At 33.2% G+C, this 18,254-nt stretch overlaps 1 protein-coding gene across 1 annotated transcript in view; it reads right to left on the reverse strand.

Annotated features, from left to right (window-relative positions):
- LOC123549265 (uncharacterized) overlaps window positions 1-13,282 on the reverse strand; it is a 56,588-nt gene extending 43,306 nt beyond the window's left edge. The window contains exon 1 of the mRNA XM_045337202.2: window positions 12,769-13,282. Coding sequence (XP_045193137.2) covers window positions 12,769-12,778 — 10 coding nt within the window. The 5' untranslated portion in view covers window positions 12,779-13,282. The remainder of the gene's footprint in view (window positions 1-12,768) is intronic.
- Between the last annotated feature and the right edge of the window lie 4,972 nt (window positions 13,283-18,254).

An 18,254-nucleotide genomic window follows, 5' to 3' on the forward strand; every position in this document is an offset into this window, starting at 1 on the left:
CGCGTAAAGGATAAAAGTCCTCTCAACTGATAGAATAAAAAGACCGCCGCGGTTGCCTATTGTTAAGAGTGTCAGCTCGAGTGCGAGAAGTTTTGGTTTCGCTCCCTGGCCACGTCATACCAGGCATAGTACAAGTAGTTTCCTTGTTTGGTGTTCAGCATTATAATGATAGTTCCGGGACTGGTCAGCCCTACGTTAGTATGATGTGACTGGGTTGGGTATCATGCGTGGTATTCCAGTGAGGTAGCGCTATAACGTTAGGAGAGGACAAACGTTTTGTACGTTTTACTCTACAGTAAGGACAAGCTCATGGAAAATATTTTGAACGCAGTTACTGTATGTGGAGAGAAATAAGTATCTGTTATGTAATAAAATATCCTTTGAAGTTTACATCTATCTAGGAAAACATAAAATATGCACCATTTTGGCTTAAACCTCTTAAATCCTCGTTATCTCAAGTGTGATGAGGCAAGATAAACCTGTCTTAAATGCATTTCATGCAGTTAAAATTTGTCTATTGTTTGATTTAGAGATTGATCAAAGGACATAGTATATCTCATACAAACGAATACAAATTACTCAAGCGTCTTTAATAGACGCAATATATGACTAACTTGGTGTTTTAACTTGTTCATTTAAGCCTTAGAATCGACCCCGAAACTTGAAACTTTAATACTTTGTTTGTCCCTTTGTCTGACTGCTTTCGGGGTTATTACACCAAGCAAATCGGTGTAGATTCCAAATTCAGGATTCAAGATAGCAGGCTTACCCTCAATCGTTACATGCATTGGTATCCTGTACGACACTTGCCATGGCACTGAGGTAATCACGTGACTAGGGTCTCCTTGAATCAAAATGGAATCAAAACGAACAAAACGCGAAGTACGTATTACAGCTGGGAAGATAATGTGTATTATTCTAGTTAAGTACCTAAGATATAGTGGCAACGTCAGGAGTTTACGTGTAAGAGAACGTCTGCAAGGAGAAAGTACTCTAGAAGACGTATTTAATCTTGCAATTCCAATACCTCCACCCCAACACCCCGATTTTTACCACCCGTCCAGCATGGTCCTATTGTTGAAACTTAGTCATTGGATTATTGTCTTAAGTCGATGGTAATAGAGTTATTATAATTATGAACTTGGGACTGAAGACTTTGCCCATTTCATATCTTAAAATGCCTTGTAGAAATACATCAATAATCTTAAATAAACATTTTGTGTTGCACAAGGTCTCTGGTGAGCCACAGGGAGTGCACGTATTTCGCTCCAGCCTTCAGCATTGACGATCTATGAACAAAAGTTTACGAAAGCCGAATCGTGTCACATAAAATAGTTATTTAATTTATTATCTCATAATCACGAGATAACGAGAAAACATCTGGTAATTACAAGAAATTACTACAAAATTATCTCATGATTAAGAAAAAATCATCTCATTATAACGAGAAATTGTGTAATTTACTCCCTATCACATTTACGTTATGAAGTTTGAAGACTGCAAACGGTTCTCAAGTTACTGGCCTGTGAATTTGACCAGAGACCTGCTGACAGCAAATGTTATAGTGGTCATCTACTGACCAAGTCCAATGAGCCTATGAAGATTGAAGGGTTAAGATCAAATGGTCCTGAAGTTATTAGGTGAGAATGATTTTCATCAACTTGCCAAGACCAATTACACTTTGGAGTTTGAAATTTCTAGGTCAAGCAGATCTCCCTTTATTGATAAGAAATCAGGTTTTAAGTTCGGGTCCATGCAACCCTGAGAGATAAAACATTGGCCCCCTAAAAAGTAGGGGTTTAAGACTCTACGTTTTGTAGTTATTTTTTAAAGAGAAAGTTATAATAACGAGATAATAGATTCAACACTTTTTCTTCAACTGACACTATTCTGCTTTCGTAGAAATTGTTATCCAGCAATTACAGATTTTATTATTCTCTATTATTTTGCCTAGAAGAATTTATTTGTAATTTAAAGCATATTCGATTAAGTGCATATGCCATAACGCGATCGGAACTGTTATATCTGCATCGTTGTGGTTTAGTCACTGAGGAAAACAATCGTAAAGTAATAATAACTGAGCCGCACCATGAGAAAACCAACATAGTGCATTTACGACCAGCATGGATCCAGACTAGCCTGCGCAACCGCGCTTTCAAAGCCTATTGCAATTAAAGAAACCGTTAGCGCACTTTCTATTTTGCAGCAATCGTTACACATTAAATTTATTGTACATTGTATAATAGTTTTGCCTGCACTTCTAAAGTTATTTTTACACACAATTTTATTTTTACTTCAGTCTGTTCGATACACAACTAGCAATTATGAATAATGAGCAGAATTCACTTGATAACGAATCCATTGAACTTGATTTGCGATGACATATCGTATTCATCTCTGATAGGACCTTCTTCAATCTTAGAAACGATCCCGTTATCCACATTTATCTTGATCAATTGGCAACTCTGCGCTTCCGTAGATGAGTGATGCGATATTTGGTCCGTACACATCTGTTTGAACGTACATTATAATGATTATAAATTTGAAGTTTACCTTACTTTGACCCATATGCAAGCTGTGTACGCATTCTAGAAGATGAATTCCACTTTATACATTTCGTTTGTTATCAGTCTATAAGTAGACAACTTTCGATATATTGCATTTTTTTTCAAGAGTAGATTTAATAGTTTGTTTCTTAAACATTTATCGTGTAAAATTTAACATACACATGAATGTCAAGTAGAGATTTACCTTTACGCGCATTTTGTACACTTAAGAATATTGAAGACAAGATTCATTATATTTTAATGTTCAATTTTCGGCAACTCTCTGACTTTATTATCTGCAGAAAAAAACGTATCAAACTTGTGATAAGATATAATTGTCTAAGTGAGAATAAAAGAACTTTACTTTATAAGAATACATCTTGAACCGTTTTGAATTTTACGTGCATACATGTAATAAACGATAACGCATAAATGTCACATGTCTTATCCATCTCTTACAAAAACTGGTGTTTCAATGATGATGTAAACAGAGTCTATGTTTTACCTCCAAACGTTTCACAGTGCTTAACAACGACTTTTGCTTTTTATGAACCGAATGAACAAATAGTTTTAAACTTTGATCTTGTAAAGCAATCTTAAATGTTTCTTTTTTGATCTCCTACAGTTTTGGCTTTTACACGGTTACTGACAATTTTCAGTGCGTACAGGCGTAAGTCAAAACATGTACCAGATTATGATCAAACCTGAAGGAAATATCGCTTCAAACGATAGACAGCTCAATACACAGCCAAGCGTAATTGCAATGATGAGTGAAATAGGATGAGTTGAAACAATTATTACAGTTAGATAGCTAAACCATAGTTTTCTTTACAGCCTTTTCACTGACCTATTGACATTTTGTTGGTAAAGGTGCTACTGATTGAAGGCGCATAATATTAGAATGCTCCGTAAAGGTAACATGATAAACGCAATGTGTTGGCTGCAACATGAGGATTAGAACATGATTACTGCAACAAGATAACTTCAACATGAGGATTGCAACATGCTGTAGGAATATTGTCCAACAATAATCCCTGTCGCCAAGCAAATCATGTGACCATGTCATAGTGCAACAGCGAAACGCTTAGTAACGCCTGGGAGGTCAAACGCTGCTGTATTTAACAGACATCTTGACATTTTTACCACAGCCTTCAGAACGTAGTGTAAGTGTTTTGCTGTAAATGTTCATCAAATTCTTTAAATGTACAAATAATTCTAGTTGTTTATATATTTAACAGGTGCGCGTCACAACGCCAGAAATGGAGTAAGTTTAGTATTGCTTTATTATTTTCTGGTTGTTTTTTACTCGTATTAAAAGCAAGGTATGTAATATTTAGCTATTAAAATATAAACTTTACACAGCAAAATTCAAAAATGAAATAATATAACTCGGCTGAAATTCAGCCCAATTTATACGCGATGACAGTATCTATTGTACTGTTCAGGGGAGGTAACACTGTGTTGGAGTTTGCAACTTGTGACGTTACTGACCTATGCGGAAAGACTGACGTCACGACAGCAGTTTAAAACACGCGATTATATACATCACGAAACGTGACGTCACACATTCATTATAATCAATCAATGCAAAGGCGTAAGAGAAAGGATGAAGCAGGCCCCAACCCCAATCCTCAACTTTGTGAGTGAGGAGCAGCATATTAAATGCTTTGTCCCCCAACACCACCCTAAACGTTGTTGTTGTTTCTTTTTACAGGAGAGGAAAAGCTCGTTTGAAAGGGCATTTTAATGTACTGGTAAGGGTGTGTTCGGTTGTCCAAAATGTTTCTGAGAAAATATGGTAAGTTCGGCTGGCTGGCCCACTCTTGCCCCTAACCCCTAACTTTGAAAACTTTGATAAAACTCCACATCATTATAAAACATGGCATCATGTGAGTACTTTACAAATGCAACATCCACAATATTTGCAGAAAAAATCTTTCAAAGTTTATGACAATACCAGCGTGTATGCATGAAGTTAAATGTAAGAGACCTGACTATAAACTAGAATCCTTCAAGTGTTTGTAATGTAATAAACTTTACACTAAATATAAAATGTCTCGTTACTCAAGCATAAAGATTGCAGTAAATCGTCCTACTTATTCTATTATGACATAATATTCAGCAATATACTTAAGAGGATGTGCATCATGCACTTAAAAGAAACAATTTTAGAGTCATGAAAATGCTACAAGAAGCTGAATGACAATAGAAATACATTCTGGGGGCATTTATAGCTCTTTTATACCGTTTTCCCGGCGCAGCCGTGTTCGGGTGGATTGTTTTGTTTGATTTCCCGCGGTTTGTAGACAAGTCCTATTCCGATTTGAAAGCATTGTGGATAATCAGATTTTGGCCATGTAACGGATTTGTTCGAAACTTTAGGATCTGATCATTTACACTCATTTATGTTCACTTAACACTTAATACAAATTAGATTTTCACTGGAGGTATTTTTAAAATTTCATTTTCCTATCCAGGTTGCCCAACCAAGATAGAGTTATTTTATCATAAGTATAAATTTGATAAACATACTTTGCCTAAGGAAATGTATCAATATTAGACATATTGTAATATATTTGTAAAATATTTGCATTAAAATTATGTATTTAAATGGAATTCATTAGAAACGCAAGTTTGAAAAGTTATTATTACCTCCCTTTGCCTATCTTGGTTGCGCAACCAAGATAGACTGGAAATAAATGAATTCAGAAGCTACACACAGCTTTAAAACTTGCATTTTGGTTCAGATTGTTCAATAGTTGATATGTCTATCAAATGCAAATGTAAAACTAGACATTGTATCGAAATAAAAAGAAATACCCAGCTTTTTATATACTTTCATATTAAAGGGGAGTAATTACAAAATTTTATAAAAATAATAAAATATACATTTCAAATAGGAATCTAACTCTATGTAATCGGTCTTTTTGTTCCTTAAATAATTCTCTACCAGAATATACAAAAAGTAAAAAATGTCATTAAATGTTGATTAAATGTGATTGACCACCTTTAAACCAAGCAACGTTTGTAACCGAGGTGTGATTGGTCAAATTAGCGTGTTTATCAAAATCTAGCGGGTAATATGTTTTTTCCACAAGCAGAGAAAAAATAAGTTTTACCATAATGATTGTTTGTTTATAAAACGTTGTTCAAATCTGTACAATTACTTTATTATTTGTTATCAGTGTAAAATGTAGCAACATTGTTTGAAAAGCAGATAATAACGTTAACTTTGTATGGTATGTTTCCTTCTAAAAGTATGTTCTTCTAAAAGTATTAGAGTAATTAGTCGTTGTTTAAACCACCATGAATCTCTTGTAAGTAGATGTAGCGTATTTTGTTCGATTGTTTTTGTTTTTTGTTGCTTTATATATATAAAACTGCTTCACCGTGTATCGATCTGTACTAATCCTAGAAAAAAAAAAAACAACTATAAGAACAATACGCTTGTGTGTATAATACTATTACACATTTATCGAAATTAAAAGATATTAAGAATTTTCGATTCTAAGTGTAGTTAAATACGTCAATTTTTGCAGTTCATATATTAAAAATTTAGTGAACAATTGTTTTTGTTTTTTATCAGCGCGGGAAATAGTGCAGTATTCTGCGCATTGCGTCTGATGTTGGAAATATAGAACAAAAACTTTAAACTACCATAAACTTTCACAAAAACTTATGCTGTACATTTTGAACAACAGTTTTTCTATAAATCGCCAATGATAGAATCGGTTATACTCTGTTTTGCTTCATAAAAGGAAGACGAAGATTTCGGCGTTCCCGCCAAAACTTGACATTGAAACATATTACAGAATGTCGTGATAGACAGTGTGTCGACATTTTGTACCTTAATCGATATTAATTCGTCATATCTAAACACAGTGGATGGGTCCCGATAGTGTCATTCGTGGCATGATAACCCCTAATTCAGACAAGACACTTCGCTCTGATAAACTCCCTTATTAAATTTAATTTTCCAGTTTGATCTAACTAACTTAAGCAAGACGAACTGCAATTTAGTTAATAGACAGACAAATAAGTATGTCATTCTTTAATCAAATTTTATCACTACCACTCCAGTCACTTTCTAATCATAACCGGAAACTAGAGTACCGTAACCATAGAAACGTGTTGTACAATTCTGAAACGGTACAATTTAAAAGTTTATTGAATATATTAAAACTGACCATTTCAATACTCGAAATCAACTTCTTGTGAATACGTTAGATAAAATGTTTTCTTCTTATCACATTTTTCAGACTTTTGGAAATAAAAATGTGTTTAAGAAAAGGAAGAGAAAACAATATAGAGGCCGTAAAACCAAACGAAATGTAGCAATGAGTTAACTGTATTTTTTATCTCAGTGTTTCTATATAGCCGAATGACACTACAGTTAAATCCGTGACCTTTGTATTTGATAAAGTTATCTCCCATTTGCCTTCATTCGATCAAAACGCTGAGAATTTTTGGCATCTTGAGGGATGAAGTAAACCATTCCACCCTTCGCAAAAATGCTCGGTTTCATGTTCTAATCCGAGAGACACGTTAGTTCATTTTAGATATTCGCATAAAACTTATAATATTGATTTTTTAGCATTTTCAAAATTAGATCACTAGATACTAGACAAGTCAAGGAGCAAAACAAGGTACGTAAACAAGTTGTTTTATTTCAATGGCTTTTAAATTTATTTGAACTTTATTTCGTGGGAAAAGAAGTCAAAACTGTTGTGAATCATGACAAAACATGTTGCAGCAAGTAAATTAGATCTCATATTTGTCTTATTGAATTAAATAAACCTTGATTTTTATTTTTAAAAAATAATGTTTCAAATACTTCAAGTTTATTTCACAACAATGTCGTTACACTGAAGTGGAATGCGTTTATTTAAAGCGTGTAAGTAACAATTATTACTGCGTATAATATTTACAAAACAGTTACGAAGTTTTCTTTGCGTAAGAAAATTACCAGACACGCAACATTCGGATAGTTCTAGTTGCGCCTTATGAAATTAGGGAGAGTAGAAAAGCAATGCAACGATAAGCATAGAATCGGAGACTTGAGAATAAAAATATTTTTCATTATAACATTGTCCCTAATTACCTACCACTGCAGTTGAATGCTTCATAATAGTCTGGCTACCGACTAGATAATCTTTTTTTTTTTATAATATTTTCTCATCTATATTCTGACCGATCTTTCTTGGCTCTTATTATCTACCCAGTGTTTTGAGAAGAAAAGAGACATATAACCCAAAATTTGAATAGCCCCAGGAGTTATCTCCTGTGAACTAAGACTAGCTTCATAATAACATAGAAGGCAGAGGAAAGACTATTTCATGGATAGGACATAGCGTCTAATTTCACATTTACCTTCAATATTGGAGCAGATCTAGAGTTAACATAAATACTTTTGTCAAGGTACTCTTTAGGTCCATCACATTAAAGAAAGGAGAAGGACTAAATAAAACGCACATTGTAAGTTTTGTTGGGTTTCCACTTAATAAACGCAGCCATGTCATGTACTTTGAAGTAAAAGAATAAAAGTAATACTGAATGTTCGCATTTATAAACATTGTAGCGAAAACCTGGGTTCCTGACAGACATAGTTTCGAAACTAAGACGGAAAATTACAGATCTTTTTTTTCTCTGTGAATTAACATTGATAAAATAAAAAAAAAATCTCATAAATAATTTACTTTCGAGTGACAACTGATAATTTCAACTATGATATTAATGTTATTTCTGGTCTTTCTGTCTATGAAAATCTAAGAATGTTTTATTTTCGCTGATAAACCGTATCTGAAAATACATTTATCATCATTATCATCAAATGCTATTGGATTAAGATAAAGTACATATAAATATTTTTTCAAACACTATTATCTGTTTGATGAAATGCATTAATATCATTAAATTAGGATAAAGTTCTGTTTGTTCGTGGATTTAAGATTCAATATCTTTAGATTAGTAACATTATTTTCCATACTGCACGTGATAACAGTAAATCACCGTGAATGCACGTTTAAAAATATGTTACACATATTAGAAAGAAAAAGGTCAGAAGTGCATTTTCTGGTTAGTTGATTTTTTGTTTTAAATCCTGCTATCTGCACTTTTGTTGTGATGAATAAAATTGTGTATCATATTCCATGAGTTATAGTCTAAACGATCCCCCCCACACACACACTCACACAAACAACCCAACCCCGTGTCACATTGACACGTGTATGCTAGAAGCACCTTGCTATTCAAAAAGTATTACAAAATAGTTGTAACGACCAGTTTACGCACAATCAAACGTTATATGTTAACCCCCACTCGCTCCTCCGATGTTCACCTCCACCATTCCACAATGGATCACATTGCCCCCTACTTTAAGCAAAATTGAGAATGTATTTGCACTGAGCGCAATCCTGGCCACAAAGGTTAACAGCTCTCACGAAACCGCCTAACGTCAACATTTAATCATTGTCTTAAAACTTCCTTTCTATTAAAAGTATTTAATTAGCTTTTTATTTCATAATCTTATGAGACCATATAATTGGAAAACAGACTGAGCCAGTGTTTGAACCTCTTAATTAAATTGGCATGTATACTTATGTTTTACTTATGTTTGCCCATCGTATAGACAACGCGGCGGGTAAAGGATATGGGTTTATTTTAATAGATAAATAAAAATATTAATATTTACATATTCTAGAACTGCTAAAATCCGGAAATAATCAAGAAAGCACCTGGCGAACATTACAAGTGCTGACAACTGTTTTTCGTCTGCTTAGATTGTAAAAATTCTGTAAAAAAAATCTGACGAATATTTTTGATAGTTATATCGCTGTCATCATAAAGCTTGCATTTCGTTTTAAGTGGTGCTAATGATTTAATCTTATGAGAAAAGTTAATGTACTGGAAACTTTTTATCAGTTTCAACTATTAGGTAGATGGAGGTAAAACAAATACCTCACTGCGTAAAAATATTAAACTTTTGTTTTAAAAGGTGGCAGAAACGACAGAATCCTAACTTTTTCACATATCTTTACATGAAAAGTAACAACTTAAGCAATTGATAAATGTATGAGGAATACAGGGCAGTGATGAAAATAACGGGAAATAGACGCATCCCACGCTGAACATAGCTCGCTCAAACCGGCCACAAAATACACTGGGACATTCAACTGAAGGAAGATGAGCGCCGGTAAAGAAAAAAAAGAGAAGAATTTTATCCTTTCTTTTCGCGCGATTTTCAGATTTTTACAATTATGTAGAGCCACGAGTCAGTGTCAATCCATTATCAGTAACGTCGGATCATTGGGTATTTACAAAACAAGATAAAGATATTAAGATGCTGATTATTTTCAAAACGGAGATTATCTGTTTATTCAGAGATTTAAGAGATTTTCCATTACAATCAAATATACAGCCATGCCGTAATCTTCTCGTAGGAAATTGAGGTAGATTTGAAACCAAATTTTATTTTTGTTAAATGTTTTTTCAATTGGAAAAAAATAGTAAAGGTTTATTACACGCTGTCTGATTAATCAGTGTGTTCATTCGAATAAAAAATGTAAAGATAACACTTTTATAGCGGATTCGACTCTTAAAATGATTTTATACCACTTCGGTTATAAGAACCGGTGTAGTTTTGAAAGTTGTCAAAGAGATAAATTGTCAAAAACATCAGTCGAAATGCTAGGTGGAGTTGCATACTACTAACAACTGTGGCTAACAATTGGATATTTCCGACACATACACAATTTATGTTCATGCGGCGATTTTCTTAGTTTTGTGGTGGAGAAAACCCAAGGTGCCCCTCCGGGCTTTATCCAAGGCACCGGCGGTAGAACCACCGACCTTTGGTAAGCCAGATAAGATTTTACACAACAACGAATTATGATTTTGCAATAGTATCAGATCCCTGTCTATTGTAAAAAAGTGAAAACTAACAACCTACTTCGGCAACAATTTTCTGTATCAACAAATAGAGCTTCAGCCACTGATCAACTTCACCTATACCCTGTACAAGCTACTGTTTGCATACAAAAAAAACCAAAAGCATATTATTATACCCGACGCACTTTCAGAGAAATCGTCTGCGTACAATGTCAATAATCCCGTAGTGCAAGAAAGCAACTAAACATGTGGAACTTTCAATTAATTGCAAGTTTGTTTTGAATACTTTCATGGCATTTTCTGCTATCTTAAGTATTATATGTAAAAACATTGTGGAAATAAGTCTCGGAGCACTTAGCTGTATGTTGTACATTATAGGTCGGTTAGGTCGATTGTTTCGACATGTTTTCTGTCTGTTTACAATTTCCTATGAAGTAAGAGAATTTTGTGATCTTCATATTTTATCTCATGATTGTTTTGTCATTCAACAAGCTACTGCAGTTTTCCTTTTGTATTTTTATAAGTATATTACATGAACGTCAAGTGTTCCGTACGTGCTAAGCGAGTCTGAGTATTTGTGGAATGAAGAGTTTCATACAAGCAGACGACTTTTGTATTTAATGTTCTTCTTCTATTTTCTAAAGAAAAAGTAAACGGTGTAATAAAAGCTTATCACCCCAAACAGCATGCATCTTCCAATATTTCGCGAAAAAGATGATCTTATATGGCTGCCTCTGTATAAGACAGGGTTTTCTCAAACTCGATGAACAACCGAGACTTATATCCACGCTGACCTGAAGTTTGGGAAAACACCTTCCATACTTAGGAAGGTATGTTAGGTCATTTTTTGCCTATCGTGAATATTGTTGCGATATTTTCAAAGATATTGTAAATTAAAAAGCTCATTCTATGACGTCATAAAATCACGTCAAATTATGAGGTCAATACGCTAATTGAAAAAGCACATACACTACGACGTCCTAATATGGCGTAAACTTATAACGACGTCTGTAAGCGCAGATGCAGCTTATCTTTTTCTTAGGGTCTCATTCCCGGATAACCTTAACTTTTCTCGCTAGGTAGGAAAGAATAAAATGTCTAGGCTAGTCTCAAGGATGAACAGATGTATTTTAGGGACAATCACAATGAATTACACATACTTCTTTTTCATGTTAATAGCTGTCGCGTTGCTTTTAAACTCAAATTAAAATAGACTGGTTTTATTTTCGGAAATAGGCTTTATTTCGAAAAACAGATGGCTGTTTGGGACCCATGGGACGTAGGATATTTGGATTCAACTGTTGATACGAGCATTGATTTGCACCGGAGTATAGGTCGCACAGGATGATATGACGTCATTGCCGGTCATCAATTAGTGCAATTACAAAACAAATTACTACATCAACATCAGAGCTGTGTTTGTAAAAAAGAAACATTCCTATAGAATTCAAGCTTATTCTGTATTCATGACGAATATCTGCATCTTATCACTGTCTTATGTGCCTGCCAAACGTACAATTAATACCACTGTGATAAAACTCAGATACGACATGTCAGTTTGTACGACATATACAAGACCGTAAATAATTTATTTCCTACATTTTACTTCGTCAGCATAATTATTTTGATATTAGAGAGAAAAACTGTACCCAGATGCATCCCTCCCTCGGTAGTTATTCAAAGACCTAGCAGTCACAAGTGCAATTGTCATTTTATGATACTCATCGTAATATCTATTCCTGAAATGCAAAATCTTACACGTGAATAACATGCACCTTACATACTTCTCCTGCATCAGATGCTTATTTAATGCTGTATTTATCGGGTATACATATTTTGTACATTTTTTGCCAATATCAATTTTATTTTATGATGTGAAAACATATGTATATAAACATTATTTTTGATACATACATTCTTATAAGATATTATTTTATTTATATGTTCTAGATATTTATATATACACATGCATTCCAGAATGTATTTATGGTTATTATGACTGTATAAATTAATTAACATCAAGCCTATTTTTCATGTAAAAATGAATTTCATTGTATTAATATATGTGATATAATATGTGTACACGTGTAACCTTTGATATGAATTTTTTCACACACAAAATACAAACTACTCATTAAAAGTAAGTGTGGTTCACTTTTAATAAAATAAAACACATTCCCACACTTTTCTTTCTTAACCGTATTTTAAAAGTGGTTGGAATACTAATTTAGATACTTTAAAACCTCAAACTTAAAAACTGTCTTAACAATGATATGCAGAAAAAAAATCAGATATATAAATAAATAAATAAAAAAAAAATGCACTTTGTACTCACCTAACTTCATTTCGGAAGTCGTTGGTCAGTCCACACTGTAACCCCAAATTTATAAATATTTCACGCCCAGCTTCACTCTTGACCAGCCGTGAAATGAGTTATTCCGTCTCTAAGTGTTTATGCATTTATTGCACCGAAGCCTTACACTACATCTTTTAAAGCATTTTAAATACTTTTCTTTCAACTTTTTACATGACGCCGAAATTCACATTATAAGTATTTTTGGGTCCAGCCCGCAATTGGCTAAATTAACTAATTATCATTTTAATGTGCGACACAACTGCTATGCTCGTTTGTACATCCCACGAATCTATTAAGATATAGCCGATAAGTAATTTGTAATGTTTTTGTCTGAAACACTATTTATTATGTCATTACCCAAATGTTCTGTAGCATTTTGTGAGGTTTTTGTATGTCCCGCTAGAACAGCTCTACCTATCATTTTTATCAGCGGAGCGATCTTAAAGGGTACCGAAACTCTAATCGCCTGAAAAATATTTGCAGTTCAAACATGCTGTTCTGTTAAGCGGTTTGAGCGCACAGGTAAATTTAAAATTCTATTGTATTGAACAAGCCACAAGGAACTGGAAACTTATTCAATTGATTGACGTCCAGGTAATCTGCATTCTGTATGTATTCAATAACATAAACAATATTCATAAAGATTACTGCCACATTGTTTATGCCTTGGAATGAAATGCAATTCATCCCGCATGACTTCGTCTGCATAGAACTAAAAGTATTTGTTAGGTAATGCTTATTTTGACTTCCCAGAAATCACTAACATTACATCATTATAATATGCTTTGGAAAAAAAGCTATTATGTATGTAGATCTTATGATCTTATCAAAGCTGATAGGACAAACATTTCTCAAAATACAGCCACTTAAAATGAACATACTTTCATTGCACATAAGAAGTAGCACTGTGGTGCCACTTAGAGATTACTTTTTTAAATGTTTGAAATGTGTGATAACTTGAACGTTATGAGTCGTTTAAATTATAGAACGTTCAAAGTTCTCAAAAGTTTGATCTGATTGAGAACATTGTTAATAAATTTCATTTCTTTCATCAACTTCTGTTTCTGTTCTTTACAGATACTTATCGACCCTTTAAGTTCAGCTTGTTTGAGTATGTATGTAAATGAATTAGAAAAATAAATAGAGGATATTGCATGAGTGTCTTTTCATATTGAAGTTAATAAAATAATAAAATACGAGGCTGTGTCGAGCATTTTATCAATTTTATTCTACGAGTTAAATAAATTCAATGAGGAAAGACACAAATATAATATTCTTTTTATCATATGTAAGCTTTTCCTGTTGAAACATCAAAATTTCTTCTTTTACCTATTATAGACCAAGTAAATTCGACCAACGTCTCCTATAAATAAACGACGTCAACGTCAAAGCTTTATTACACTATTGTAGATCTATTATCAAATTATGTAATGGCTTTATTTCACTCCAACGACGTCAAACATGTGATAAAGAAACGAACTATCCTGTGATTTTTTTAGTAACAATAGAGACTTCGGCCTTAATCTTGAAAGTCTGTATGGACTATTCTTTGGACCAGTATGTGTCTACCCTTTCAGTATCTCCCGTAAAAAAGACTTCTGTTTAGGATTACTTTTTATAGATGAAATTAAATTGAAAAGGTGCAAAAATGAGTTAACAATGCTTAGTGGTAGATAAACATGATACAAGATATTCATAGGATACTCTTTTTTTTTGTGTATGGAGTGGGTTTGACCTCAGACGACAAGAAAATAAAATGTATTTACAGAATAATTAGTGAAATAAAATAAAATATTAATAAAATATTTGCAAGATTAATTCAAGATTATGTTTTAGATCATCTTGATTTCTTTCTTATGAAGAAACTTATAAGTTATACAACTTTAAAACTAATTTAGATCCCAGATACGACAGATTATAGTGTATGAGCCTACCTGTAGTTACAGAATTTAGAAGGGCGGGGTTTAAGGGATGATCCTACCTGCCTATAGATAATAAAGCCAATAGGAAATGTCAGACGTATGTAATCTGCAGCAAAACTTAATTACAAAATTCATGTTTTGCAGATTATTTATGATGCTGACAGACTTACTGCGAATTAATTTTAATATCCAGCCTAAACAACATAAACACGCAGTTTAGTATATCCGTTGCTATGCGCGCAATACCATTTTCCAATTTTCAAAAAATGATAAATTGTAAAGAAACACCAGTGTAACAAAGCCGCGCAATTTTTTAATCGATTATCAATGGTATCAGGAAACGTTTCAAGTTTATAATTAGTGTCTGTAATTCTAGATGGATGCGTCATGCAAATGAAAATGCCAAGGATTGCAGACGATAAACTAAAACTTCCCTATCGTTTGATAAATAGTTAATCTAAATAATCAAATAAATTTTAATAACATGCTGTATATAGATATACCAAGTCAATTATAAAGTTGTGAAAAATGATCAAGGTGTGCCAAGTTGACAATCAATGCTGCTTGTTTTTGTTAAGCTTTTGGAAAATGCTAACATAATCAGACACGTAGCTCAAATTCTAAAACAAATTCACAGTTGAGGCATATGCAAGGATATTTTTCATAAAATAATGCTTCTCTGTGAATCAAAAGCAAGAGAAAACAACTGAAATATTGTACTAGACCTAACTAGAAAAGATATGTAACCATTCGTTGAGTAACCTCTAATAATTATTTCCCTGTTATTCAATTATAAACACATCAAAATGTATTAATAATTGTGTAATAACAAGCAATGAAACAGATCAATGAAAGGTATCAGAGACACCGCCTTTGTTAAATGATATGCAAGCTCATGATACATTTGCAGTATTTCTTATTTGTTAAAAGATACTGTTTCACAAAAATACTTAGTTTTGCCGAGTCATGCATTCATAAAACAGTGCTATTGAAAATAGATTATATAAGCTGCCAAGAATAATTCTTCAGCCAGGTCGTGTTGAGAGCAATCTGATACAATGCTAAACATGGTACAGTGTCTGGTTAAAAAGTTTGACATATCTACCAACAATGTTCAAAATACTACTAGCAAAAAATATATAATTCAAATTATAGTGCCAGAGGTAACTGGTTGACATATGTACGAGTATGAAAAACGTTTCGCTAAATATATAAAATCGACATTTATACGACACTATTTAATACTTTTGACAATAGTGCAACAAAAGCTGTAGAAATGCCCTGATAGTAATTTTCCTAAAATATTAGCGAATGTAACACAGGAGTTCGTACCAGTTTAATCTGTTTAGACTGTACCTGTGGAATTAGACGTGTTCAAATTAGCCACATGATTTAACATGAGGAAATGTAATTTTATTCCATCATTCGTTACAGCAGCTATTGAGCTCTGAGTGCACATAATTTTCCTGACTTAAGAACACGATAAAGTCTCTTACACAGTGTTCCACATGCAGTAGTTTTTCATGTATTCATATTATACTTAATATGTTTATGATGGGTTTGTTTTTCCGCATCAAACTTCGTCACAACACATAATATCGTATTCTGAACCGATACATCGTCCAAAGGTACTTTTTATAGATTTGGTGATTTTAATCGACCCGTGGTTTTTGAGGACAAGTACCACATAATAGCAGTAATTTGTTTGAAAAATGAATTTTTTCCTTATTCAAGCAATCATGCAGAATAATTTGCGGATGTTCGAATTGTAGATAAATATCTACGAATATTAGATTTGAATCATGTAGGGAAACAAAACACTGAACAGCAAAAAACGGGAACTTGTGTCATCAACATTCCTTTTCAAACAATGCATTATACGCAAGGTGTCTGTACATGATTCATTCACAATACAAATAATAGAATAGGAGATTCCCTTCTATTGATAAGTATAATATTGAACAAAACTCTCCAAAAACATGGCCACTTAACAGGAAACTTGAAAAAGTGTTGGTCCTTTAAAAATTTATTCCACTAAAATTCTTTAACCGCTGGTGAGTTTAAATCCATTGTGAAGCGCACTTCCTCATTTTGCTTATGTGAAATGTACTAGGATACAAGTTTATGCCTAAGAAAAATTAAGTGTTTTAAAACCGGACCACCTTGTCAAAATACAGAAAGAAACCTATTAACACCCTGTATTTCATTTTTTTCCTATCTGATCTTTAGAAATTTGTCCATAGCACACATATGCCCGTACTTTGTGATATAAAGACAAAAACGAGTGAATCCTGAAATAGCACTTCGAAAATGGAGAATAAATACTGAAATTACGGAAAGAAAAAAGTAAATTAAATGATAACATGTTACATCCCATTTTTATGTTGAAAATGTGTATCGTGTTATCAGAAGTTCCTTTTACGTATATTAAAGTTATAGGCTAGAACCCCGCCCCCTGCCCCACTCCGCCAAAAATGACTAACATCTTTGACTTGTGATCTTGATCTTTGAGCTACGGATCAAAGTGTTAGACTTGACACGTCTTATTACGGTGTATGTATGTGCAAGGCTATTTGAACATCCATATATGCATACAGAATTACAAAAGTTACGGGCGGGACATATAAAATGAAGTGATGACCTCCAAAGGTGACCTTGACCTTTTAGCTGGTGATCTATCGTCTCTTGCAGTATGTAGGTCTGTATGATATGCCTCCAGTGTCAATGCTCATTGTGTCATTCAATGAACAGATTTTAAAGCTTTTGTATACATACATTGTATTTAAATCCCTGTGCCATTGTTTATCTATTTTATAATATCGAGTCTTCTTTGAACTAAGTGTTTTTGCTGTAATTATCTTTACAGCATATTTTGTAACTGCTTTGAATAATATATGATCAAATATGCGTTTGCTATTTATTAGTATTAATACTTCGCTCTGGATTTGTATCACGGCAGAGTTTGTCTTCTTACTGCTGGAAATAATGACAGAAACAATACATAAGCAACTGTACAGGTCTATCTCTCAGAGTTACTCGAACCAGTAGCATATTCTGTTATTTCTTGCAGCCTTCATGATTTACTGTTGTAAAACTTTCTGAAACGTTTGTATTTTTTGTTGTGTTTGGCAATATTTTGGTAAAATTGAGTTACTGCATTAAGAAAACTGTTTCAAGTTATATCTTTACAGAATCTCTTAAAATGGATTTCATGTCTGTAAGCCATTACAGATGTATTAGAGCATTTAATGATTTATTGAAAGACAATTTATGATATTTTAACTTCATGAATTCATTAAAAGCATGTCATTTCTTCATTTTTTATTACGGTGATATAATGATATGATCTTTATCATAAAGATTCATTCTGAAGAAATTGTTAAAAAGTGTCTGCGTTCACAGTTTCTTTGGGGCTTCAGTTCCTGCTTACTTCAATTTCTTTTCCGCACTGCTTCGGGTCCGATACCCAACTGGGGATGAAGGATTCTTTTATGTAATGTTCTTTTATGTTAGGCCGTTGATTTTGTTTTAAGTTAACCAAAC

Source organism: Mercenaria mercenaria, chromosome 6 (assembly GCF_021730395.1).
Source record: "Mercenaria mercenaria strain notata chromosome 6, MADL_Memer_1, whole genome shotgun sequence".
Classification (NCBI taxonomy): Eukaryota; Metazoa; Mollusca; class Bivalvia; order Venerida; family Veneridae; genus Mercenaria; species Mercenaria mercenaria.